We start from the raw sequence: 25,634 nt of genomic DNA, 5'->3' as shown, positions 1-25,634 counted from the left end.
CCATACTTCCCTAACTTATGGGCAAGAATATTGTGGGAGACTGTATCAAAAACTTTGCTAAAGTCAAGGTATATCACATCCATTGACTTCCCCATGTCCACAGAGCCAGTTACCTCATCATAGAAGTTAATCAGATTGATCAGGCATGACTTGCCCTTGGTGAATCCATGCTGACTACACTTGATCACTTTCCCCTGTTCCAAGTACTTCAAAATGGATTCCTTGAGGATCCCCTCCATGATTTTTCCAGGGACTGAGATAATCCTGACCAGTCTATAGTTCCCTGGATTGTCCTTCCTTCCTTTTTAAAAGATGGGCACTACATTTTTCCAATCATCTGGGACGAATCCCAATCTCCACCAGTTTTCAAAGATAATAGCCAAAGGCTCTGCAATAACATCTGCCAATTCCCTCTGTACCCTTGGATGCATTAAATCTGGACCCATGGATTTGTGTGTACATAGCTTTTCTAAATAGCTCTTAGCCTGTTCTTTACCCAGTGAGTGCTGCCCACCTTCTTCCCATACTAAATTGCCTAGTGCTGTACTCTGGGAGCTAACCTTGTCATGAAGACAGAGGCAAAAAAGCATTGATTACTTCAGACTTTCCCACATTATCTGTCACTAGGTTACCTCCTTCATCCAGTAATGGCCCCACACCCTCCCTGATAACCCTCTTATTTTTAACATGCCTGTAGAAACCCTTCTTGTTGCACTTCATATTCCTTGCTAGCTGCAGTTCCAATTTTGCTTTCACATTCCTGATTACTCTCCCACTTTCTTCAGCCATATATTTATACTCCTCTTTAGTCATCTGTCCAAGTTCCCACTTCTTATATGCATCCCTTTTGAGTTTAAGCTCACCAGTGATTTCCCTGGGAAGCCAAGATGGTTGCCTACCAAATCTGCTTTTCTTAAAGCGCATTGGGATGGTTTGTTCCTGTGCCTTCAATTAGACTTCTTTAAAATATTTCCAGTTCTCTTGAACTCCTTTCCCCTTCATATTAGCTTCCAAGGGGATCCTGCCTATCTGTTCTCTCAGAGAGTCGAAGTCTGCTCTTCTGAAATCAAGGGTCTGTATGTTAGTGCTCACCTTTCTTCCTTTTGTCAGAATCCTGAAATCTACCATCTCATGGTCGCTGCCGCCCAGGTTGCCACCCACTTCTATTTTGCCCACTGGTTCTTCCCTGTTTGTGAGCAGGAGGTCAAGTTGTGCACAGCTCCTTGTTAGTTCCTTCAGATCTTATACAAGGAAGTTGTCCCCAACATTCTTCAAAAACTTCCTGAATTGTCTGTGTGCTGCTGTATTGGTATCCCAACAAATGTTTGGGTGATTAAAGTGTCCCATGAGAACCATGGCCTGTGATCTGGAAGCTTCTCTTAGTTGTCTGAAGAAATCCTCATCTACCTCATCCACCTGATCTGGTGGTCTACAGCAGACACCAACCACAACGTCATCTCTGTTGTTTATGCCTCTAAGCTTCACACAGAAACTCTCACCTGGCCTTTCCCTCTCCATATACTGGAGCTCTGAGCAATCACACTGCTCTCTCACATACATTGCAACTCCTCTTTCTTTTCTCTCCTGCCTGTCCTCCCTGAACAATTTATATCCTTCCAGTGCTCCAGTTATGTGAGTCATCCCATACTTGTACAGAAGTTTTGATGCTTCGATATCATAGATTACCGTAACAGAATGTAGGGGTGTGTTTGTTAAGCAAAGCAATAAGTTTATGAATAATCCCAGCCTTGTTTAACAGAGCATTTAAGCATATACTGAATTTTAAACATAGGCTTAAATGCACTGCTAAATAGTGATCTCTGTGTACAGTGGATGGAGGTTTCTTTAAAACAGGCGACAGAAGAACCTGAAAACACTGCAATAAAGAGGAAAACATCCCAATTTTCCATTGTAATCATGTTAGTACAATCAGTACAAACTCCTCACTGTGTGCCAATGCCAGCCTGAGCAGTAACAACTATACTATAATTTCAGCTTGCTTGAGAAGGCCAGGGCCACAGAAAACATATTATTAAATCCTGCAATACTGGTGCAAGATGAACAGGGTGAAAATAGTCTCTTCCAACCCCTTCTGTCATTAGCTGCTGCTTCCATATGCTCTATGCTTCAACACTTGTTCTTAGGCACCCCTCTTTCTTCACACAAGTTGGTTTCCACTGGACAGTTCCATGAGAGAATCCTTGTGTTGTCATCCAGAATACATGCCACACCTACATCCAGCACTTCCCTCTGATTTTGGTTGAGACAAGTGGGTGGTTCGGGATTTCTTGGATCTCTTCACTGCTGATAAAGCCTTTCCATTCAAAGCCCAGGATCCTTCAAAGGCACTTATTTTCAAAGGCATCTGGTTTTCTGTCTAATTGTTCTGATCTATTTCAGCCCTCTCAGCTGTATATTAGAACTGAAATTACATCTGAGTTGAAAATTCAGAGTTTTGGCACTGTGTATTTTTGATTTCCATATGCTGTTGAATTTAGTGAATGCTATAGATGTTTTTCTTAGTTTTCTTTCCTGAAGTCTCTACTGGCTAATCTGGTGCTACACTGGTAAATGAACTTTTCTACTTTCTTCATATTTTTGCCTTCCAGTAGGATGTCACAGCTTGACATCTGAGTTTCAGGGATGTTCATGTTAGCATAACTGATTCTGAGTGCTGGTTGGCCTCCTGTGTTTGCCATGATGTCTACTTTTGCTTGTATCTTTTAGGGGTGTTATTCAATAGCAGAATACCACCAGTAAAGTCTAGCTGTTCTAGGCATCTGCCAATTACCCATGCTAAGCCAGTGTTTGTGTTGGTAATATGCAGCTTCATTATTAGATATAGAATGTAGCCATGTTTCACACCACTGTCCATGCTGAAACATACTGTTCGCTGGTAGTTCACTGTTACACTACACGCTGCATTGCTTTAGGCAGCATTAATGATGGTGACTGCTTTACCTGCCATTCTATTAGACAAAAGATTATTCTAGAATGTATGCCTCTGCAGGCTGTCAAATGCCTTTTGAAAAATCACTGAAATAGATAATAAGAGGAGCTGGCTATTCTGTACATTCTTCTATGATGGAGAAGCATTCTTCCTACAAAAACACCCTTCATTTGTTTTATCTAGAAATATAGAAACTGAAGACAGGAAGGACTGATATCCATTGTTACTCCAAGCCCTCTGTAATAACAAGAAATCATATGGGATATATCCATCTGATCCTGACTTTTTTCATTTCTTGAATTTGAATAATATGGAATTTGCCACTAGTTCCACACATAAGTAATTTTAAATGTTAGTTACCATGGGGAAGGGGGAAAAACTATAGTTACAGGAATTAAATACATATCATATATTCACCATTTGTCTGTGCCAGCTGCAATGCATTTTTACTATCTTGTAGACTTCCCCCTGTAATCATAAACTGAAAATGAAGAAAAATATTGTTAATAAATGTGTATTCTCACATTGTGAGTAAATGCATAGTCTCAACTAAGAGCAAATAACCAGGAAATGCATTAAAAGTCATTCAGATACCAGAGTGATAGAAGTTATAGAAGAAACTAGACAAAAAAAGCCTATCAGTTATTTGTATTATGAATGTATCAGTAGCCTGATAAGCCAGGCAAGTGTCTCAAGATTAACTAAGACTTGAGACATATTAGTGAATGTATTATCAGACAAACTGGTTTTTTTTCACAGTGGTGTTTAAATTAGTCTTCCACCTTAATGCTGCATCTGATGAAGAGGATTTTACCCAAGAAAACTTATACCCAAATAAATATGTTATCTTTAAACCTTTAAGGGGTCACAGGACTCCTAATTTGTGCTATTATGTATGTATTGGTATTATGCTATTGACACACTAAAGCGGCTATCCCTCTGAGACTTAATGCTAGTCACAGTCCATTCAATTAATGCAATATTACTATTAATAACAATATTGATCTTTTTGATTTTCCTCTTCAAGGCACTTCACTGGGTACTGTGAGGGTTAATTCATTTTTAAAGTATAATTCCCATTTTACAGTTGGGAAAATCAAAGCAGAAGCATTTTGCAGCACTTCAGACAGTGACCACTACTTCTGCAGCAAGGCAGCAATGGGGACAGGAAGCAGGGTGGGTGGATGAGTTGGAGTTTCCTGCAGCTGGGAGAGGCTCCCAGGAGTGGGTCTGATTGAACACTAGCCTTGGGACTGGTCACTGGAGGGGAAGAGAAAGTCCCATCCCACCTAGGACTAGAAGCTGGAGCATGGAGAAAGGTAGGAGCCATCATGTGTGTAGTTCCCAGCCCTACCTCTCCCCAGCTATGGGTGCACTGCAATGGCAAGCATGAGGGACAGAGAGATACCAGCCCTATCCTCCAAGGTGGTGATTTACATCTCCCACAGCTGCTCCTGTCACCCAAACTAGATGAGCCCCTCCCAACTCCAACTCTTGCCCATAAATCAGTTTTTCCTGAGGGGAAAAGAAGAAGTTCTCTGGATTACATTTAATTCTGCACTTGCATAGAATTCCCCCAGGAGTAAAGTAACACAAGTATTGTATGTGCCTAACTTTTTTCAGAATCAGAGCCAACAATGCTTGTGATAGCTAAACAATCTAAAAAATTCTCACGCACTATGGATAGTAACAGAGAAGTAGCCATGTTAGTCTGTATTCCAACAAAACAAAACAGCAGAAATGTGGCACTTTAAAAACTAACAAAGGGATTTATTCGGTGATGAGCTTTCATGAGATTGATCTGATGAAGTGGGTCAATCTCATTTCCAGTACAGAGTGACATTTATAAGTATGTCTGTCTGAATAGGATGTAATTGAGGTCTTTTGCTTTTTATGTGTGGACATGATCTTTCAAAAGAAGATCTTCTGGAAGATATCTTCCATAGGATCTTCTTTCAAAACATCGCTGCAGTGTAAATGCAGCCTGAGTGAGAGTGTGATAGACAACGGAAATTGTCCTCCTGAGACGCAGACCTTCCAAAAAGCCTCCCCACAACCCTCCCCATCTGCATAGCCTTACACTAGAACTTGCCATGGGTAGTTTAACACATACAATTCCTTTTGCAGAGAGTGCCCTTAAATTATTTTTGTGACCGTTGTAATCATTGTGCTCAGGAACACATAATACATGGTACAAAGAATTTTGACTTTGCAGAGAACTCTGCAATACTAAATAAAGTTTCTGGAATTTTTATTGTAGCTCATTTCAACAGAAAATTATTTTTATTACAGCTTCAGTATTCCTAAAACACCATATGTTAAAATCTATTTTTTAAAATTCACAACATCATAGTGAAATCACATATACTTGATATATAAGAAAACTTACTTTTTTTACACCAGTTTTAATGCCTCTTTCTATCACATCCAAAAAGTCATCTGCAGAAGTAAAGATTTGGTAAATTAAGGTCTATATTTAAAACATCATTTAACTTGCACATTCCTTTGTGATAAAGCCGTTTATATTAGGGTTAATACAGTAAACTTCTTCATATCCAGCATTCTATCCTCTGGAACTCTCAAATAACCAGCATTTTAACTGTTAAGTAAATTTTAGTTACATTTTCCATAAGTACAGTATAGTAAAAGTAAATACAAATGAATACACCAAATACAGCACAAGTTTACAGTGTATAATGCCACTATTGTTGGTAAATAAGGTACTCTGCATATATTCTTTTTCATAACATTGAACCTGAGTTTTTTTAGTGCTATGCATTGCTAGGTATACCTCTCTATTATCCAGAATATTTGATATCCAGCAACCTCCCAATCCTAGGGCTACTGGATATGAACAAGTTTACTGTATGATCATTAATAATCTGTGGACACATCCTAAAGATTTACTAATTGGAGGATGATCCAAGTGATTAAGAACCTGACCTTAAATCCATTTAAGATAATGGGATGTTTTCCATAGACCTGAATGGCTTTGGATTGGGCCTCAGTTACAGTAGACCCTCAAGTTATGTGAGGGTTCCATTCCACACACCCTCGTGTAATCCGGATTTCGCATAAGTGGGTGTCTGGCTTTTTCCCTGGCAGAGCACACATTCTGCAGCCAGGGAAGAGCAGAAAGGTAAGACCTGGGGTGGGGTGGGGGGGCAGCTGGGGAGGGTTAAGCCTGGTGGTGGGTTGGGGCCATGGGAGGCAGGCGGGGAAACATCCTAAGGCTGGGGTGCATTATGGCTGCAGGGAGGTGAGGGGTGGAGTTGAGCCAGAGCTGTGCATGGGGGTGGTGAGCTGGGCCACGGGGGTGTGTTGCAGTGCGGCAGGAGGATGGAACCAAAGCCGCGCAGGGGGTTGAACCAGGGCGGGGAGGGGTTTGAACTGAAGCCGTGCATGGTGTGGGGTCGGGGAGGTTTGAGCCAGAGCCATGTGTGAAGGGTGGTGAGACGGAGCCAGAGCCGGGAGTAGGGATGGGGGATGAGCTGGCAGGGGAGGTTGAGCCGAAGTTGCACCTGAGGGGTGGTGAGCTGGAGCCAGAGGCAGGTGTCGGGGGGTGACCAGGAGCTATGCACGGGTGGTGAGCAGACCTGAGGGCGGGGCTGAGCCAGGGCCATTCAGCCAGGGCTGAGAGGGCGCAAGTTAAGTGCAACTGAAATTGTGCATTTCCAGGGTTTACTGTAGGAAGCGGGGTCAGCCGAGTAAGACCAGGGTTGTGTAGTCTGGGTTTGCATACTCTGAGACCCTACTGTATACAAATGCCTATCTTGTATTGAGCTCTATGTCTTACAAATGTGTTTGCTGAAAGTACCATTTATAGGGAGGCCACTGTACCCCTGCACATAAACAGCTGGACGGCTCACTCCGCCAAATGATGTTTATTTAAGGAACAGAGAATGAAAAGAAATTACAAGTACTTTTGTAAGTGGGAAGTTGTCTTGTTTCCCTTAAGCTTTCCTAAATATCTCTGCCTTAGGCTATGTCTAGATTACAGGGTTTTGTTGACAAAAGCCTCGGAGTGCCCAGATTGTGAGGCACGTTCTGTCGACACTATTTTGACAGAATGCAGCACTTTTGTTGACAGCCGTACCTCACTTGCCATGAGGAAGAACAATGCTCTCAACAGAGATCTGTTGAAAAAACGCCGGTCTGGACATTCCAAGGGACCATCTGTTGACAGAGAAGGCCTCTGGGGTGCACGTAGATGCCCGAGTGAACAACCTGTCCAGGGCAAGCAGCACTCTATGGTTCCTGCCTCCGGCGTTCTTAAAGCCACAGGGAGCCCAGGAAACCCTGTGGCAGGAACCTGAGAGCATGTGAGCAGCAGAGTTACCATCTGCAGTCACACACACCCTCACTGTTGCAACTCTGTCAGAACATTGACAGACAGCCAAATGCCAGACACCCTGAGACCTTCCTGGGCCTGCAAGGGAGCAGACCAAGGGATCGCAGGACCCACCCTGGGGCTCCAAGAGGTGGGCCCCCTCCTGGAGTGGGGACGAGCTTCAGGTCCTTTTGGATTTGTGGGGGGGACCCCAAAGCCAGGGGGCAGAACACTGAAATTTATACCAGGGTGGCCACTGCCCTGGCTGAATGGGGCCACACCCACCACACCAAGGAGCAGGTTTGGGCAAGAGTCAAAGAACTTCGCCAGAGCTACATCTGGGACCAGGATGCTGCCTGACGCTCCGGGAATTCCACAGCATCCTGGGGGTCGGGCACATCCTCCCCATGCCATAGCACTGACAAAATGTTTGAGGCCGCCCCACTGCTGTGGGAGCCCCCACAGAAGGATGAGGCAGCCTAGCCCCAACACTCACAAGAGCTGGACTCTGACTCAGCCTCGTGCTGGTCTTGGACCCAGTGCCTGGCAGGCAGGCCACCTCCTGGGCTTCTTTGGAGCTGGGCAAGGGTCCCTCCGGTGACTACCTTGCGCATTACACACCCCAGGTGGTGGGGGGTGGGCACATATGGGGCATAACATTTGACAGTTTTTTTTTTAAATGGGAGGAGTGTTTTTGCACCTCTATTTTGGCATGAGTCACATAACAACTACACAATTATGAATGTATTATAAATATTAATATACCTACAATCTAAATATTCATATACCATAGTATTTGGATACATACATAATTTCTTATTTAATATTTTAGAAGGAAAAATAGTGCTACCATCAAAATTCTTTTTACAGAATGCCTATTCGCATTACATGGAACACAGTTGGGGAAACACTGGTCTAAACATATGGAGCAGGGTTCTTACCTAAAAATCAGAGCAGTTCCATTGACTACAATGGAGTTACACCTAAGTATACCAGATGATGATCTGGCCAACAAAATACATATGTGGAAGGTCTAAACTCAGATTTGTCTGCATAACTTGTGGGAAACCACTTTGAAGAGACCTTACCAAAATGCTCAGCTACTTACATTTGTACCTATAAGGAAGTTTTATTACAAAAAATATATGTTCTACTTAGAAAGTATGAGCATGTATTTTTTAAAGCACCAATCTCACTTTGGACGCTGTAGAAATAAATAACAATAAGGTGAAAGCCTACTGCTGTTGTAGGCATGTCAGTTAGTAAGTGTATAAAAGTGGAAAATGTCTAAGAACCTGAAAACTGGACAGTAATAGACCACAAATTCCAGTGATGACTGAACCTGGTTACATAATAAACAGAAGAGCTCTCAACCATGTTTTAACTATTTCCATCACTTCACGCTACCTTAACATTCTAATCTTGCATCTTAAGATGGGCTGGAGCAACTGCCCCAGGCCCCACACTTTGAGAGGTCCTGCAGGGCCTAGGGCGGCTTGGGGAACTAGCAGAGTTCCTGGTGCCAGCAGCAGGATTGGGGCCTGCCCTTGCACTCACAGGAGGCACGGGAAGCAGAGTAACCCAGACAACCTGCTTTTCCATCTCCCAGCCAGGTCAGTCTACTTCTCCCTGTTTTGCTCCCTCAAGCAATGTAGCTGGGATTTGAGCTCAGTGGGAAGTGTAATGGGCAAGGGCTCGGGCACCTGACATCCGGGCACCACAATGAGAACGGCTTATCTATCCACAGGCTTAACCCGCCACAGCCCCAAACCGGCCTCCGGGACTAACCCAGCCATGGCACTGGCTGGGGAACCTATGCCAGGCAGCCACATGCATCCAGTGGAAGGAAGCCTGGCATGGGTCTGTTCCACTGATGGGGGTGGGCTGAGCCTCACCCACTAGAGGGGTGTGGCCATTCAGGTAGTGAGGGGCTCGCTATGGCTCCCTGCCCTGCCACTGCTGAAATAATGGAACTAAATTTAATTGGTCTAATGGCCGGATCCCTCCCGCTTCTCTGGCACTTGTTAAACCAATTAAATTTAATTCTACCGCATCAGTTGTGGCAGGGCAAGGAGCCGCAGAGGAGCCAGTGACACCAGTGGCTGGAGCCACAAATGACTCCTTAAAGAGCCACATGCAGCTCAGGAGCTGCAGACTGCTGGCCCCTGCCCTAGTTTGCATCACTCAGGTAAGGGGATATAGGGGAAAGGGTGGCATGTGGACAGGGCAAGGCTGTTCCAGGCCTCACACCCTGCTAGGGAGAGCACTGCTTAGAATCATACGGTTAGCAAGGTCATATAAGAATCTAAACCGATGCCAACAACCCTCTTAATTCCCTCTAAAGCATCTGGCATTGGCCACTGTTGGACAACAAATTACACTGAGCAAGACTGGTCTGACCCAGTATGGTTCTTTTTATGCCAAAATGCAGGATTTTTTTGTCCCTAAGTGATTCAAGACAGACAGTCACCCTATAGAGCCTTGTTTTGAAAACCTCCAACAAAGACGCTCCCACAACCTCCCAAGGCAGTCTGTTCCACTGTCCTACTGTCCTCACAGTTTGGATGATTTCCTGAAATTTAATCTAAGCTTCAGAGAGACAATCCTGGAATCTCATAATATACTATAATGCTTAGATACTGTACTGAACCTCTGAGAAAAAAAATCAATGTTTCATATTTACTATAGAGGTAAGAAATCTGAGAAGAGAAATTCCTTAAATCTGTCAAAAGTCACATTACCTTGATGTTTCCGTGTACCTCTGTAAATGCCTCTGAACATTGGATCTGTCAAGTTAATACCAATATCTGCAATGCAAAAACAATGCAGGCAGTGTATGTCACATGTAGTTCAGCAAAACAGGAATTGAATATAAGCCCTTGAGACACAGATCTGTCTGTGTACGCATGATGATTCTGAGAGGCACCAGCTACCACAAGGATAGTTTAAAGCTTATGCACATGTTTTCTTCCACAATCCTGAAATTTAACTAATTATGCTTAGCCACGATAAACCAGAATTTATTATTCTATTTGGGAAAAAGCCTCAGACTCCCCAACTCTGCCATGAAGCCTCCGTGGGCTCCATGCCAGTCCCAAGCCTGGACAAAGGAGGAGGGTTGGTCAGATGAATAACAATGCACTGACAATGAAAAAATAGGAATGAAATCTGATGCCAGTACAGACGCTGGCTTGGATGTTGCCTGGATAAACAAAGTCCATGACACCAATCGAGCCATCGGGGTTGGATCGATAAGGTGGCTACTGAAAGAAAATTACAACTATGGTTCGAATAGGAGAGGCAGACCCACCAGAGAAAGGGTAGATGATATAGCAGATTGGTGCAGAGCTAGCCTACAGAAACTAAGCCACTCTGTGCTGCACAGGGAAAGATGGAAGGAAACAGTGAGGGAGGCGTCAGACACCAATGGCGCTGAGCCCACGGTTGTTGTTGATGATGATGATGATGAAACTTCTGCCACCTTATGAAACTTTCTAAAGCCCGACTGCACCTCCAGCAAAGCCCACACTCTGTCCATAAGCAGGGTGCTGTCCCACAGCGGACTGGAGCCTGTACACTAGCGCTGCCTCGCTCCAGCCCAGGCTCCACACAGTCGGGATGAGGAACAAGTTGCGTCCCAAAGAGCGGCCAGGGGTGAAAAGAACTGGCCGTTTCTTACCGGTACCACCCCATTGCAAGCCAGGGCCCGGCCTGCTCTTTAAATAGCTCCGGGCTGGCTTAGGCTGCACCTCGGCCAGCTCTTGCCGGAGCTGCGCACCCGCCTACTTCCACCTCTGCTCCTCGCCCCCCACCCAACACGCGGGGCAGAGACTCGGTGGTGGAGGGGGGCGGGGGAAAAGACCTCTGACTGGACCAGCTTCTGCCCCGCCCGGGCGCGAAGGAGACAAGCACTTGAACTGACACAGCAGGTCCCCATGCGGAGGGACACACCCCCAAGCCCTCTGTGCTGGGCCCGCAGTGCCCACAGCCCCGAGTGACAGCAGGGAGGCGCGCGCGCGCGCGCGGCGAAACCCGCCCTGCCCCGCTCGGCACCTCACCGATAAATTGAAAGCGGCTCATGGCTGAAGCGGTGCCGCCTCCTTCCCGGTCTCGCGCCAGCGGGAGGCAGCGCCCAGCCCAAGCTCCACCCCCTTCCCGGCAGCCACCGCGCGCTCCCCCTCGACCAAGGTGAGGGGAGGAGCCTAAGATGGCGGCGTACTTGACGCACCGGCAGAAGGTGCTGCGGCTCTACAAGCGGGCGCTGCGGCACCTCGAGTCCTGGTGCATCCACCGGTGAGAGCGGGGCGCGGAGAGATATCGGGCCCCTTAGAGCTGAGCCGCCCCGCTGGGGGAGCGGCCCAGGCTGAGGCTCGCTGTGAGCGCCGGGGTGGGGAGTGAGGAGCCCTGAGCCCTGCCCGTTGGGGGCTTGGCGCGAGGCGGGGCTCGACGTTCCCGATTGCCTGTCTCGTCGGCTGTCCCCGCCTGACGCTACAGCGGGTACGAAGCCTCGCGCCCCCCATCTGCTCCCCCGCCGCCGGGCGCAGGTGTGGGAAGGGGGCAGAGGTGAGCTCTGGGCATGGAGGCCGCTGTCTCTGCCCTCGGGTGACGTTGGTGGCGCCAGTAGCTAACCGCAACTAACGACTGGACGTGTGGGTTTTGGGGGGCGGGGGGTGTCGCGTACCACGTGACTGCCGCTGCTTTGCAAAGAGATGGTATTAATAAACTCATAGGGTTGGAGGGGACCTCAGGCGGTCATCTAGTCCAGCCCCCTGCTTCAAGAAGGATCAACCCCGACAAAGTCATCTCAGCCAGGACCTTGTCAAGCTGGGACTTAAAAACCTCTAGGGATGGAGAATCCACCACCTCTCTCAGCAATGCATGCTTGCACTTCACAACCCTTCTGGTGAAGTAATTTTTCCTAATGTCCAACCTACACCTCTCCCTCTGTGACTTCAGACCGTTGCTCCTTGTTCTGCTGTCTGTCCCCACTGAGAACAATTTCTCTCTATCCTCGTTAGAGCACCCCTTCAGGAAGTTGAAGGGTGCTACTAAATCACTCCTCAATCTTCTCTTCTGTAAACAAAATAAGCCCAAATCTCTCAGCCTATCTTCATAGGTTGTGTGCTCTAGCCTCTGAATCATTATTGTTGCCCTCCACTGAACCTGCTCCAGCACATCCACATCCTTTTTATACTGGGGGGGGAGGGCAAAACTGGACACAGTATTCCAGATGTGGCCTCATCAGTGCCAAATAGAGGGGAATAGGCACTTATCTAGATCTACGAGTAATGCTCCTCCTAGTGCACACTAGTATGCTGTTAGCCTTCTTGGCTACAAGGGCACATTGTTTACTCATATCCAGCCTTTCATCCACCATAGGCCCAGGTCCCTTTCTGTTGTACTGCTGCTTAGCCAGTCAGTCCCCAGCCTATCACTGTGCTTGGGATTCTTCTCTCCCAAGTGCAGGACTCCACATTTCTCCTTGTTGAATCCCATCAGATTTCTTCTGGCCTAATCCTCCAATTTATCCAGATCTCTCTGGATCCTATTTTTACCTGCTAACATATCTGCCTCTTCCTCGACCTTAGTGTCATGTGCAGACTTGCTGAGGGTGCAATCCAGTCCCTCATTCAGGTCATTAATAAAGATGTTGAACAAAACCGGCCCCTAACCAAGCTTTGGGACATTTTTCTTGAAACTGACCACCATCCAGATATTAAGCCATTGACTGACCCTTACCTGTTGAGCCCAACTGTCAAGCCACTTTTCTGTCCATCTTACAGTCCATGGATCTAATCCATACTTCCTCAATTTATGGGCAAGAATGTTGTGGGAGACAGTATCAAAAGCTTTGGTGAAGTCAAGATATATCACATTCACTGACTTCCCATGTCCACAGAGCCAGTTACCTCATCATAGAAGTTAATGAGATTGATCAAGCATTACTTGCCCTTAGTGAATCCGTAGTGACTACTCTTGACCACTTTCCCCTCTTCCAAGTGCTCCAAAGTGGATTCCTTGAGGATCCTCTCCCTTTTTATTCCAGGGATTGAGGTAAGGCTGACTGGTCTGTAGTTCCCTGGATTGTTCTTTCTTTTATAAAGAAGGGCATTACATTTGCCTTTTTCTAGTCATCTGGGATCCCTCTCAATCTCCAAGAGTCTTCAAAGATGATAGCCAAAGGGTCTGCGATGATGTCTGTCAATTCCCTCAGTACCCTTCAGTGCATTAAATCCAGATCCATGGATTTGTGCACATCTAGGTTTTTCTAGGTAGCTCTTAACTTGCTCCTTTCCCACGGTTGGCTGCCCTCCACCTTCCTATACCGCATTGTCTAGCACCATAGTGTAGGAGCTGTCCTTGTCCGTGAAGGATGAAGCAAAAAAAAAAAAGCACTGAGAACTTCTGCTTTTCTTACCACATCTGTCATTAGGTTACCTCTCTCATTCAGGAACGGCCCCACATCTTCCCTGATAGCCCTCTTATTGTTAACATGCCTATAGAAACCGTTCTTGCTACCCTTCACACCCCTTGCTAGCGGCAGTTCCAATTGTGCATTCGCTTTCCTGATTACTGCCTGGTGTTCTCCAGCCTTATGTTTGTACTCCTCCTTAGTCAATTGTCTACATTTCTATTTTTTATATGAATCCTTTTTGAATTTAAGCTGATCAAGGATTTTCCTGTTAAGCCACACTGGTTGCCTACCATATTTTCATTTCTTGCTCTGCAGTGGGATGGTTTGTTCCTGTGCCTTCAGTAAGACTTCTTTAAAATACTGCCAGTTCTCTTGAACTCTCTTTCCCTTTCATCTTTGTTTCCCAAGGGATCCTGCCCATTGATTCTCTCAGGGAGTTGAAGTCTGCTCTTTTGAAATCAAGGATCTGTATATTAGTGCTCCCCTTTCTTCCTTTTGTCAGGATCCTGAAATCTACCATCCATCGTTGCCGCAGTCCAGATTGCCACCCACTCCTATTTCTCCTACTAGCTCTTTCCTGTTTGTGAGCATCAGGTCAAGTTGTGCACGGCCCCTGGTCAGCTCCTTCAGCACTTGTATCAAGAGGTTATCTCCAACATTTTCCAAAAACTTCCTGAATCGTCTGTGTGTTGCTGTATTGGTATCCCAACAGATGTCTGGATGATTAAAGTTCCCTTGAGAACCAGGATCTGTGATTTGGGAGCTTTTCTTAGTTGTCTGAAGAAGTCCTCATCCACCTCATTTCCCTGATCTGGCTGTCTATAGCAGACACCAACTACAGCATCACCTCTAAGCTTAACCCAAAGACTGGTTTTTCTCCCTCCTTATACTGGAGCTGTGAGCAATCATAATGTTCCCTTGCACAGAACACAACACCTCCTTTTCTCCCATCTGTTCTTCCTAAACAGTTTATACCCTTCTGTTACTGAGACCAGTCGGGATGGGCTTCACCACTTGTTCCCACACAGCAAGACTGCTGGCTCAGCTGATGCATTTCAGCCTCTTCTCCTCAGTCCTATCCGAATGTGAGCTTGAGCTTGACTTTACAGTTTAGTTTAAAATGGTGGTGTGTCGTATGAACATCTAGTTTTCAGCTAGGCCTTTTCATCCAGAGTTTTCCAAGAGCTTCGTAAAGGCAGTTGATGCTCAGTTTCACGATGTGTTAAATGGGGATAAGGACAACAGCCTTGACAGGATATGGTGGGTTCTTCCTCACTTGTGGTCTTCAGATCAGGACTTTTTTTTTTAAATTAAGTTCTGGGATACTTCAGACAGAAGCTACTCGGTGAGGCTCCATGGCCTGTGTTATACAAAAGATAAGATTAACGTAATAGTCCTTTCTGTCTCTAATTTATTTGAATTATATCTATTACAGTAGTGACCTGAGATCACAGTCAGGCTCATCGGGGCCCTGCTGTGCTGGCTGATGTACAGATACTTACATGTAAACACTTTTGGGAAGGGGGCATATGATAGCGGTATATAAAATTATGAGTGGTGGAGAAAGTGAACAAGGAAAAATTATTTACTTCTACCCATAATATCAGACCTTAGAGGACACCAAATTAATGGGATGCAGGTTTAAAACAAATAAAATGAAGTTCTTCACACAGCGCACATTCAACCAGTGGGCCTTCCTGCCAGAGGAGACTGAAATTATAAAAGGGTTTAACAAATAGCTTGATAAACTCATGGAGGTTAGGTCTCTTAATGGCTATTAGCCAGCATGGGTAAGGAAGGGTGTCCCTAGCCTCTGTTTGTCAGAAGCTGGAGACGGATGGTGGGAGAGAGATCACTTGATCCTTACCTGTTTGGTCCACTCCTGGAGCACCTGGTATTGGCCACTGTCAACAGACAGAATACGGGCCTGGGTGGACTTTTGGTCTGACCCAGTATGGCCATTCTTACATTATGTTCTGATATTCAGGGAACAACTTTTGTAGGGTATTATTACTAACAAATGTGTGCATTTCCATAGGGCAAGAGTTTCATTAAAAGCCTGACCCCATTGTGCCATCTGCATTACAAACGTTGTTAGAGAACTTCTGCCCTGCAGTGCATGCAGCCTAAAAATACAGGAGTACACAAAAGATTAGGAATGGGGATATAACACACATAAGAGATGGCTATGGCCAGTTTTATTCTGTGCACAAGGGGAAGGATGAAAGAATGCTCATCTGTGGGTATCAGAGGGGTAGCCAAGTTAGTCTGGATCTGTAACAGCAACGAAGGGTCTGTGGCACCTTATAGACTAACAGAAAAGTTTTGAGCATGAGCTTTAGTGAGCACAGACTCACTTCATCAGATGCTGGTCTTGGAAATCTGCAGGGCCAGGTATAAATAAGCCAGAGCAAGGGTGGGGATAACAAGGTTAGCTCAGTCAGCAAGGGTGAGGCTCACTACCAGCAGTTGATCTGGAGGTGTGAACACCTAGGGAGGGGAAGCTGCTTCTGTATTTAGCCAGCCACTCTCAGTCTGTTTAAGCCAGAGCTGAGGGTGTTGAATTTGCAGATGAATTGTAGCTCAGAGATTTCTCTTTGGAGTCTGGTCCTGAAATTTCTTTGCTGTAGGATAGCTACTTTTAAGTCTGCTACTGTGTGGCCTGGGAGATTGAAGTGCTCTCCTACGGGTTTTTGTATATTGCCATTTCTGATATCTGATTTGTGTGCGTTTTATTCTTTTACATAGATACTGTCCAGTTTGTCCGATGTATGTAGCAGAGGGGCATTGCTGGCACATGATGGCATAAATTATATTGGTAGATGTGCAGCTGAATGAACCCACGATGGTGTGGCTGATCTGGTTAGGTCCTGTCATGGTGTTGCTGGTGTAGATATGTGGGCAGAGCTGGCAACGAGGTTTGTTGCATGGATGGGTCCCTGAGTTAGAGTGACTGTGGTGTGGTGTATAGTTGCTGGTTAGGATTTGCTTCAGGTTGGCACGTTGTCTATGGGCAAGGACTGGTCTGCCTCCCAAGGCCTGTGAAAGTGGGGGATCATTGTCCAGGATGGGTTGTAAATCCCTGATGATGCGCTGTAGAGGTTTTAGCTGAGGAGTGTAGGTGATGGCTAGTGGTGTTCTGTTGGTTTCTCTCTTGGGCTTGTCCTGTAGTGAGAGGCTTCATGGCACACGTCTGGCTCTGTTGATCTGTTTTTTCACTTCCTTAGGTGGGTATTGCAGTTTCAAGAATGCTTGGTAGAGATCCTGTAGGTGTTAGTCTCTGTCAGAGGGGTTGGAGCAAATGCAGTTATATCTTAGTGCTTGGCTGTAGACAATGGATCATGTGGTGTCTCTGGGATGGAAGCTGGAGGCATGAAGGTAGGTGTAGCGGTCAGTGGGTTTACGGTACAGGGTGGTATTGATGTGGCCATCGTGTATTAGCACCGTGGTGTCCAGGAAGTGGATCTCCTGTGTGGACTGTTCAGGCTGAGGTGGTTGTTGGGGTGAAAGTTGTTGAAGTCCTGGTGGAATTCCTCCAGAGTCTCCTTCCCATGGGTCCAGATGATGAATATGTCATCAATGTAGGTAGTGTCTCAAAATACTAAAGCACAGCAGTGTGAAGGCCTTAAAGCCCTGGTGATTCTTGTGCACTGCATGTGGTGAATGGGGAAGCAGAGTGGCGAAAGTGGCTCAGAAGAGCTGCACATGTGGGGTGCTGCTCTGTGCATGTACCCCACCAAATGGTGGGCCAAGTGTGTGTGGTGGCAGAGGTGGTTCCTGTGGCCCCAGTGGTGTGGCAGCTCAGGCAGTGTGTGTGATTCATGAGGCTGGGGGGCTGTGCTAGCTCACCGCTTGCAGTTTCAGTGAGTAGTCTGGCTTGGCCTAGCTGAGGGGTGTGGAGGTGGGGCTATGGCAATTCAGTGAGTTACTCTTGGACACCACTGCCTTACAGGTAAAATATAAACCATTTAATATATATGTATAATTGGAGATACACGTCTCCTAGAAGTGGAAGGGACCTCAGGAGGTTATCTGGTCCAGTCCCCTGTACTCTTAGCGGGACCAGGCACCATCCCTGACCTCTATTTGCCCCAATCCCTAAATGGCCTGCATAAGGATTGAATTCACACCCCTGGGTTTAGTAGGCCAATGCTCAAACCATGAGCTATCCCTCCCCTGCCATTGTTCAATGCAAGAATGAGACAGCGCAGGGGTGAATTAGCACAATGATGTGGTGAGCCAGGAAAAGTATCTTAGTGTCAGAATTTCAAATAAATCTGAGGAAAATCAAGCCAAAGGAGAGAAGAGAGGTTGCAGTAGTCAATGTGCAAGATTGAGACTGCCTATGCTGGCAACTGAGTGACACAACATTTGTCATTCATAAGTGTTAAAATGACACAAGACAACAGTTTTGCTGACTATGTACTGGTGAACAGTACTTAGTTGGCAGATATGTTCCTCTGGCAAAGCAAATGCTGCTTTTTGGCGGGGGAGTTGGTGGGGGGGTGGGAGGGAGAGAAAGAAGAGTGGAAATGTCTTGGCCACAAACAGCAGCTACACTGGTTGACTTACAGGGACTATGTTTTGTTGACAAGGGTGTGTCAGTGCAGCTGTGTTGCTAAAGGTTGTATAGTGTAGATGAAACCTATGAGTCCTAGTGATGTGGCTAGAGAGAATTACCGGGACTGGAGATGTTATGAAGGAATTGGCTAGACCAGGGGCTACTAAATAAGTATTTTGGGAGCCCAAAGTGGGTTGGGATCCAATTTTAATGGGGTTGCCAAGGCTGGCAGTCCCCCTTCTGGTGTTGTACAGCTTGTCAGAAGGAAGTCTCAAACTTCATTGCACTGTGACTTGCTGCGCTAGACAGTGCCTGGATGGGTTGGACTGCAGAAAGGGTTTAACTAGCTTGTATATAAATGTTTCACTCAGTGCAGACTAGACAGTATACAAAGAGACCCTACTACAGGCATCCAATGACTACATAACAAAAGGAGGCTGTTCCATCCCTGACTTCCGTGAAGAATTGTTGATTATATGAAATCTCAAAAGGTCAAGGGTGAGTCTTTTTTAGTCTGTGGGGTGGAAACTTTTCATAATCCCAGATTATAAAACACCTCTTTGTTTGCATCTATAGGGACAGGTATCGATTCTTTGCCTGTGTGCTGAGAGCCCGGTTTGAAGAACACAAAAATGAGAGGGATATGGTGAAAGCAACAAAACTGCTGAGAGCGGCTGAGGAAGAATTTTGGGCAAGACAACATCCTCAACCATACATCTTCCCTGATTCTCCTGGAGGGACATCTTATGAGAGATATGAATGTTACAAGGTATGTAGATGTAAAGTGTATCAGTGAACTGTTTGGCCTGTGTTCATCTCTTCTGCCTTGATAAGCTGTCTTGCTCCCTTGAGAGTGGAAGATGGGAATTTCAAAGACTTGTTGGTCTCTAAGGTGCTTATTTTTGTGAAGCTACAGAGGCTGCCTGTAGACTTCGAGATAAAATCACATTTATCTCCCCTCAAACTACTGGAATTTATAAGTTGGATTTTGACCATCCTCACTTCCTTTATGCTTCCCATGAAGTTGTCATTGCTGCCACACACAAATTAGCTAACATCAACTGTTGCAGTAGTGCGTTGTGGGAAGCTATCCCACAGTTCCCTCATCCCTGTAGTATTCTGGGTATGCTCACTGGTCTTGATGTCCTCTTCCCCCCCCCATTGCATTTTCCTCATTCTTCTCCCAATCCCTAAAAATATGTTGATCCCTGGAAATAATGCAGAGACTCTCAAAATTAGAATTTTTTATTTCCGTATATATTATATTGCCAATACAAGTTCAGTGACTGTATTATCAAGTGGCCATCCACTGTGTGTCTCACCTCCCATGACTGTGTGCATGTGATCCCTGAAAATAATGCAGGGGCCCATAATGTTTTATAAATTGAGAAGAATGTATGAAAGAATTTTTTTGTTTCCCCATACGCTACATTGGTGTTGGGGAGAGTCTTAATGCAGGGTCGTGGATGGCTTTTTTTTTTTTTTCCTTAAGTTAAAAGAGAGAGGATAGGTAAGTGCAGGAAAAGAAGAATTTTTGGTTTCCCCCTGGTGGCAGCAAGCCCCCTTAGCCACTTGGGGGGAGACCTTTCCCTGGTGTCAGCAAGGCCTGGTACGGACAAAAGGAGGGGCCAGTTGGGGGGCCAGTTGAGGTGGTCCATCCCCACGGTGGCAGCAAAGCCCAGAATATCTTTTCTGCCCTTGGAGTCCTAAATGTGCAACTGGCAGCATGGTCAGCACCATTTGGCAGGAACATCCTTTTATTGGGTAGGGGTGGGGGCTACCACGTCTTGTGGCTGAGTGTGGGAAAGACCCAGACTGTGTGGCACTTGTTCGAACCCCCTTGCCTCCCCCACACCAATGTCAAACACTGAGAAGAAGGTTCTCAGCGTCTTATGGAAGCACAACCTTGTTGACGCTTTGTATGGTGGGGCAAGGGCTGGCACCAGGCAGCGCAGAAAAAAATAGCAAGTGTACAGACAGATCCACGACCTCCCTGCAGGGGCTATTTGAATGGGTAGATGCACTCCCAACGCTAATAGCATAGAAAGAAGCCATTTCTCAGGCAGTCATACTCTCATGAGCCCACAGCTAAAGATTCGCTACTCCCGCTTGTAAATTCATGCTCTTTCTGTTACTGGAGAGCAGCAGCCAGAGTGGAGCACTGAGAAGGACATTATGGGTTACATACGGGACACCTCTGGAGGCTAACAAATTTGCTTTTAAGACGTGGCGCTTCCACACTTGCCTTTAATTGAATTTCTGAATTCAAGCTTGATGCTATACCCATCAAGTAACTGCAGTTTTGTAACCTGAAGATTAGTGCACCCAAAAATCAAGCTAGTGGTCTTTACAGAGAAAACAATTACGTGGTAAAATCGAGCTAACTGATTTAAATTCGATTTTTATCTTGTGTACACGCAGAGTAACACTGCTACCTCTCAGACTGTTTTGCTCTTTTGCTACTCTGTAAGGAATTTGGTTTATAGGAGGATTTCTGCTGCTTCAGTCCTCCTGTTGCTTTACTACACTAATATTATAAACCAAGGTTATAGATGTTCAGAAGATGTTTTGTAGATCGTAATTATGTTTGGTATTTGAATAGTACAGTACAATGGGCATTAAGAAAAGATAAGATTTACATTAGCATTCTTAGAATGGTAAAGTTAATAACACGTTTTTAAAAATAAAGTAACTCCTAGGTAAAGTTCTTATCTGAACTCTAACTCCGATTTGTTTCCCGTTTGCCATGTGCCCTGCAGTAAGCTTAATTGTGTACGGTACAAATGAGACCCATCCTTTCCAACATTGGTAAATAGGATTTGAAGGAGAGGATGGTAGCCTTCTAAAGATGTCCAGAAGAATGTTCCATGTATAAAAGGGGTTAAAAAGAAACAATCAAAAATCAAAGCTGAGGTTAGCTGTGGGAATTGAATGGCGGCTTGATAAACAAATACACAAGAGTGCAGAGTTGTACAATCAAGAACGAGAAAGAAGCTTGAATTTGCTGTGGTGGAAGGATTCAAAGGGGATTGGACTTGTATGGTCAATGCAAAAGACCAGGAAGATCATCTTAGCTGTTGTTTGAAGAAACTTGGGAGGGACATAGGTTATGGGAAGCTAGAGAGGAGGTTACAGTAATCAAGGGGAGGGATGAATGAGTCTTAAAGGTATGAACAGAAGGCATTTATTTGGGAAGTGATATGGCTGGAGAAGTAGCAGGATTTGTACATGGCCTGAATCTGAGTGAGAAGGAATCAGTGATACCCAGGTCATGGGCCTTAGTTTTGGAAAATGGGAAAATAGTGGTATAACAATCAAAACAGTAGGAGTTGCTTATGATGAAAGAAAAATGGACAAGATTAATCTCAACATAATTGTTTTTAAAACACTTACTTTCTCGTTTTTACCTTGTGCACTTGCTAGAACTAGTCAGTTTAATTGTTCCTTCTGTATGTCTCTTATTCTTTGATATGCATCTTTCATCCTATAACAGAGAAATGTTTACAATGGGAACTTTTATCATATAAAAACTCTTATGAGGCCTTAGAAAGATGGAGTACCTCAAACTTCGATTTTACTTTTTTGGGGAGGGGAGTGTATGGAGCAGGAGAGACTCTATGCATCCTACTTGGTGCTCAGATGACACATGTGCCTTTTTAATCCAGGTACACCACCTTGCTCAACCAGGCATCACTTCAGAGTTGATTGTACCATAATCTTCTGGTTATATGATTGCTGAGCTAGACAAAACCATTGCAGACAAGCAGGAGTAAATTGCAAGTTGGAGCACCAACTTATTTTTGCCTTCATTTAATCTGGTTTGCACCCTAAATACTGGCAACTAACCTATGAATTTAGGAGGACATGAGGTTTTTTTACGTTGTACCTCTCTTCTGTAACTTTAAAGCAGTGCTCAGCAACTTTTATCACCTCATGGCAGACTAAGGTACTCATTATGATTTCACAGTACTCCCAACATTTGTAACCCAATGCCTCCCCTGTCATCCAGAACCAGGCACCCCAGCTTCCCACTATAATCCAATCCCCCACGCTCCCCCAGCCCAGCTTCTGCTCTAACTTGATGCTGGTAACTCATCAGTGCTGCCGCCCCACAGCCACCACTGCTGCCATGCACTTCTCCCACCAGGTGGGGGGGGCGCATGAGCAGAGCAACAGATGGCATGCTAAGCACTGCTTCGCAGCTCACCAGATGCAAAGCACTGACTTAAATTATAAGCAGTTGACTTTCTTTGAAGAGCAAAAATGAAAGTGGCCTAATGGACAAAAGGCTAAACTGGACCTCAGGAGGCCTGGGTTCTGTTTCCAGCTCTGCTGTTGGCCTGCTGTGTAAATTTAGGCAATCCACTTCACCTCACTGTGTTGCCTTTTCCCTTTCTGTAAAATGGAGTTGAAAAATATTGACATCCTTTGTAAAGCACTTGGAGGTGTTCTTGTGGAAAAAATACTACATAAGAGTTAGATATTAAATACTGCTTTGCTTTATGGGCCACTTATAACAAAGGTATAAAATCGACTGCCTATACAGTGTTGCTGTAGTCATTAGTTTCTCATATCTTGTACTTGGACACTTGACAGGCTCCTGAGTGGTGCTTGGATTTCTGGCATCCTTCTGAGAAGGCATTGTATCCTGATTACTTCTCCAAAAGAGAGCAATGGAAGAAGCTGCAGTTAGAAAGCTGGGAAAAAGAGGTCAGTACTACTCTAATGGGAGTGAAGCTCAGTTAATGTTTGACTTAGTGCTTTCAGAGGAAGTTAATATATTCTGGACTCCAACTGGCTGGCAAGAAACACTTTCAAATTCATTGCTTGATTTAGGCACAATACTTAAATTTTGCTACTGAAGTCTTAATTAGACCACAATGGTAAAACTTCCAGCTGAATGTAATCCTGACAGCTTTTCCATATGCAGATATCTTAGTAGCAAAGAACTTCATAAGGACTCTAAAGGAGCATTTCAGAGTTTAAGTTGCAACTATATCCTTGACTTCAGCTATTGTGGTTGAGTATTGTTCAAAGTAAAGCAAAAGTTATAAATGTCAAAGTGGGACACATAGGGTTTGTCTAAGCTAGCCCCCTCCTTCGAAGGGGGCGTGTAAAGCAGCCCATTTTGGGAGTGAGGGAACTTTGAAGTGCCTGCAGCTATATTAATTGCCCCTGCTTCAAAGTTAGCATCTGCAAAGTTCCTGTGGCAAGAATTAAGCTAATGAGGTGCTGCATATGCAGCGCAGCACCTCATTGCTATTCACTAAGTGGGCTTGTTTATATGCCCCCTTCCAAGGAGGGGGCTAGTGTAGATGAGCCCATAGAGATTAACATTTTTCATTATTATGGTAATACCCTTTTCAGAGGTAGATGCTGCAAAGAAATATGTATGTGCTTTTGAAAAGCTCATTGTTCTGAATTCTTAAAAGCACATGAACAATCTTGAGCCCTTTTTCATTTAGTTTTCAGCAGAAAAGTGTTGCTAATTATGTTAATCGTGAACTTTTCCACTCCATTTGCTTAAACATTAATATTTGTTATTTCTAGGTTTCTGTGTAGTGATGGTAAAACTGACCCTTATAGTTGTTACATATTTTAATGATCAACTCAAAATATTAGCAGATGGAAGCTGAGGCTGTTGGGGCTCTCTAGAACCAATTTAATGGTCTAACAAGCTCTTATCCGGCAATGACATTAGAACAAGTCCATTAAAGTCAGTGGAAAGACACCTGTTGACTCCATTGTTGCAGATTTGGCTCTCTAATAGAATATCTGATAAGTATGTTCCTTCTGCTTTAAAAACATGTTGCCTACAACAAAATAAGCTCTTGTTTAAAATATTGCTTTGTCTTTGAAATTACAAAGTGAAAACTGCTGTAGGGTCAGAAGATCTGTAACAAATTGCAGATGACCACTAGATGGTGCAATCAAATAAAGGAATTTTGTTCTATTAGCTGTATCCTGCTCATGATATCAGTGATCCATTTGGATGTGGTTGTGACAAGGGCCTATGTAGGACACCAACGGAAAATAACAAAAGAAACAAGCAAAATTCAAGACTTTATGCTGGATGAAGTTTGTTTTCTTATGTTTTAGGTTAAGCAGCTAGAGGATGAAACTCCATCTGGTGGTCCTGAAAATGAAGCCTTGCCCCCAGCTCGCAAAGAAGGGCATCTGCCACCCCTGTGGTGGCATTATGTAACCAGACCCAGAGAGCAAGGGTCCATGTAAAAGTCCATTCATGAATAACTGAAGTACACGAGCAGTTCTTGATAAGCAGTGGGAATGTGACTGTAATGCACTACTGTACTTAATGCATGATAAAGCTCAGTAAAATAAACATGACTAGATCTTGGTGGAATTTGGTGATTATTCTACCTTAACTTTAAGGTATTGCAGATTCTACTGTATAATAGGTATTTTTAAGTTAAACACTTTAGGAATGGAGGTTTGTTCATGATTCCAAAATATTTGTAAGTGAGCAAAATGTGATTTATTTCAGAAGTTTGCAGCTAATCATTGACTTGATACAGTTTTGAAACTTCATTATGCACAAGAAAAAGGCTACTTTTCCCTTTTTTTCAATACAGTAAACTCTTGTTTTCCTAGACTAATGGGGGAGGAGTGTCCATTAAACCAGACTTTGTTAAATATGAGGGCTTTCTTCTCTCCTCCCCCCGCCCCCCCCCCCCCCCCCCAAAAAAAAAAAGCCATGGATGCATCAGACTGCAGCTACTGGAGCTGAAACTGCCAGAGCCTGCCGTGTGGCTGGAGCTGCCAGACCATGGTTGGAGGGGCCACTGGAGCTGCCACGCACTCCTCCCACAAGGGCTGGAGTATCTGTATACGTGCAGTCTGCCTGCATTGGTGGTGGCTCCTGCAGGCCATAGCAGCAGTAAGCCCCTTAACCCTTTTTCCAGTTTTGGTGCAGGGTGGGTGCATTAGGCTTTTACACACCAGGATTTTCTGTTCTCAAAGTCTGCTAAAGCAGGGTCTGTAAAATAGAGGGCTTGCTATAGTTTGCATTTAACTGTTTTTTTCTTTTTTGAGGTATGGAGCAGTTGTGTGTCCTCAGCTGATGTTTGTGTACAACTGCCTTAGTGCTGTTAACCTACTCCCTCCTATACCATCATCCTACTCTGTTTCCCTTCACAACCCCAGCTTGCATAGTCCTTTCCTCTGGCACCCTGCACTCTTTCCTCCCCGTCCTGTTTCTTGTCTTGGACTGGTTGCTTTAGCCCTGGGACAACTGCTCTCTTCTGGTGCAGCAGCCTCTGCTGTGCAAAATGTTATTGCAGCACCACAGCAAGATGTAGTATACTGCATTGGAGGAAAGAAATCTGTAGGGTATGTGAATTCTACATCTGCATAGTGG

General features: G+C 45.0%; 2 protein-coding genes across 6 annotated transcripts in view; one reads left to right on the top strand and one right to left on the bottom strand.

Annotated features, from left to right (window-relative positions):
* TATDN1 (TatD DNase domain containing 1) overlaps positions 1-11,410 on the bottom strand; it is a 30,886-nt gene extending 19,476 nt beyond the window's left edge. For 2 of the 5 annotated variants that reach the window (XM_074986686.1, XM_074986684.1), the window contains exons 1-4: positions 11,339-11,410; positions 10,022-10,087; positions 5,340-5,389; positions 3,368-3,431 (exon numbers count right to left, since the gene is read on the bottom strand). In XM_074986686.1, coding sequence (XP_074842787.1) covers positions 3,368-3,431; positions 5,340-5,389; positions 10,022-10,087; positions 11,339-11,360 — 202 coding nt within the window. In that variant the 5' untranslated portion in view covers positions 11,361-11,410. Of the gene's footprint in view, positions 1-3,367; positions 3,432-5,339; positions 5,390-10,021; positions 10,088-10,590; positions 10,691-11,338 lie in introns of those variants that run through there. The other 3 variants (XM_074986685.1, XM_074986688.1, XM_074986687.1) reach the window with 3 other exon arrangements.
* Positions 11,411-11,446: 36 nt separating this feature from the next.
* On the top strand, positions 11,447-24,614 carry NDUFB9 (NADH:ubiquinone oxidoreductase subunit B9). The gene is made up of 4 exons (XM_074985619.1): positions 11,447-11,573; positions 18,833-19,025; positions 22,853-22,966; positions 24,356-24,614. The coding sequence occupies exons 1-4, from the start codon at positions 11,488-11,490 to the stop codon at positions 24,488-24,490; spliced, it is 528 nt and encodes a 175-aa protein (XP_074841720.1). The 5' UTR covers positions 11,447-11,487; the 3' UTR covers positions 24,491-24,614.
* The last annotated feature ends 1,020 nt before the right edge of the window (positions 24,615-25,634 follow it).

This window comes from Carettochelys insculpta, chromosome 2 (assembly GCF_033958435.1).
Source record: "Carettochelys insculpta isolate YL-2023 chromosome 2, ASM3395843v1, whole genome shotgun sequence".
NCBI classification, from domain to species: domain Eukaryota; kingdom Metazoa; phylum Chordata; order Testudines; family Carettochelyidae; genus Carettochelys; species Carettochelys insculpta.
The sequence above is the reverse complement of the archived record's forward strand: the minus strand, read 5'-3'. Positions and strand labels throughout refer to the sequence as shown.

Bases quoted from the DNA above. Each gene is read 5' to 3' on its own strand.
- NDUFB9 (XM_074985619.1), top strand. From the start codon at position 11,488: ATGGCGGCGTACTTGACGCACCGGCAGAAGGTGCTGCGGCTCTACAAG. The intron at 11,574-18,832 runs GTGAGAGCGGGG...TTGCATCTATAG, and splicing joins GAGTCCTGGTGCATCCACCG to GGACAGGTATCGATTCTTTG. The intron at 19,026-22,852 runs GTATGTAGATGT...GACACTTGACAG, and splicing joins AGAGATATGAATGTTACAAG to GCTCCTGAGTGGTGCTTGGA.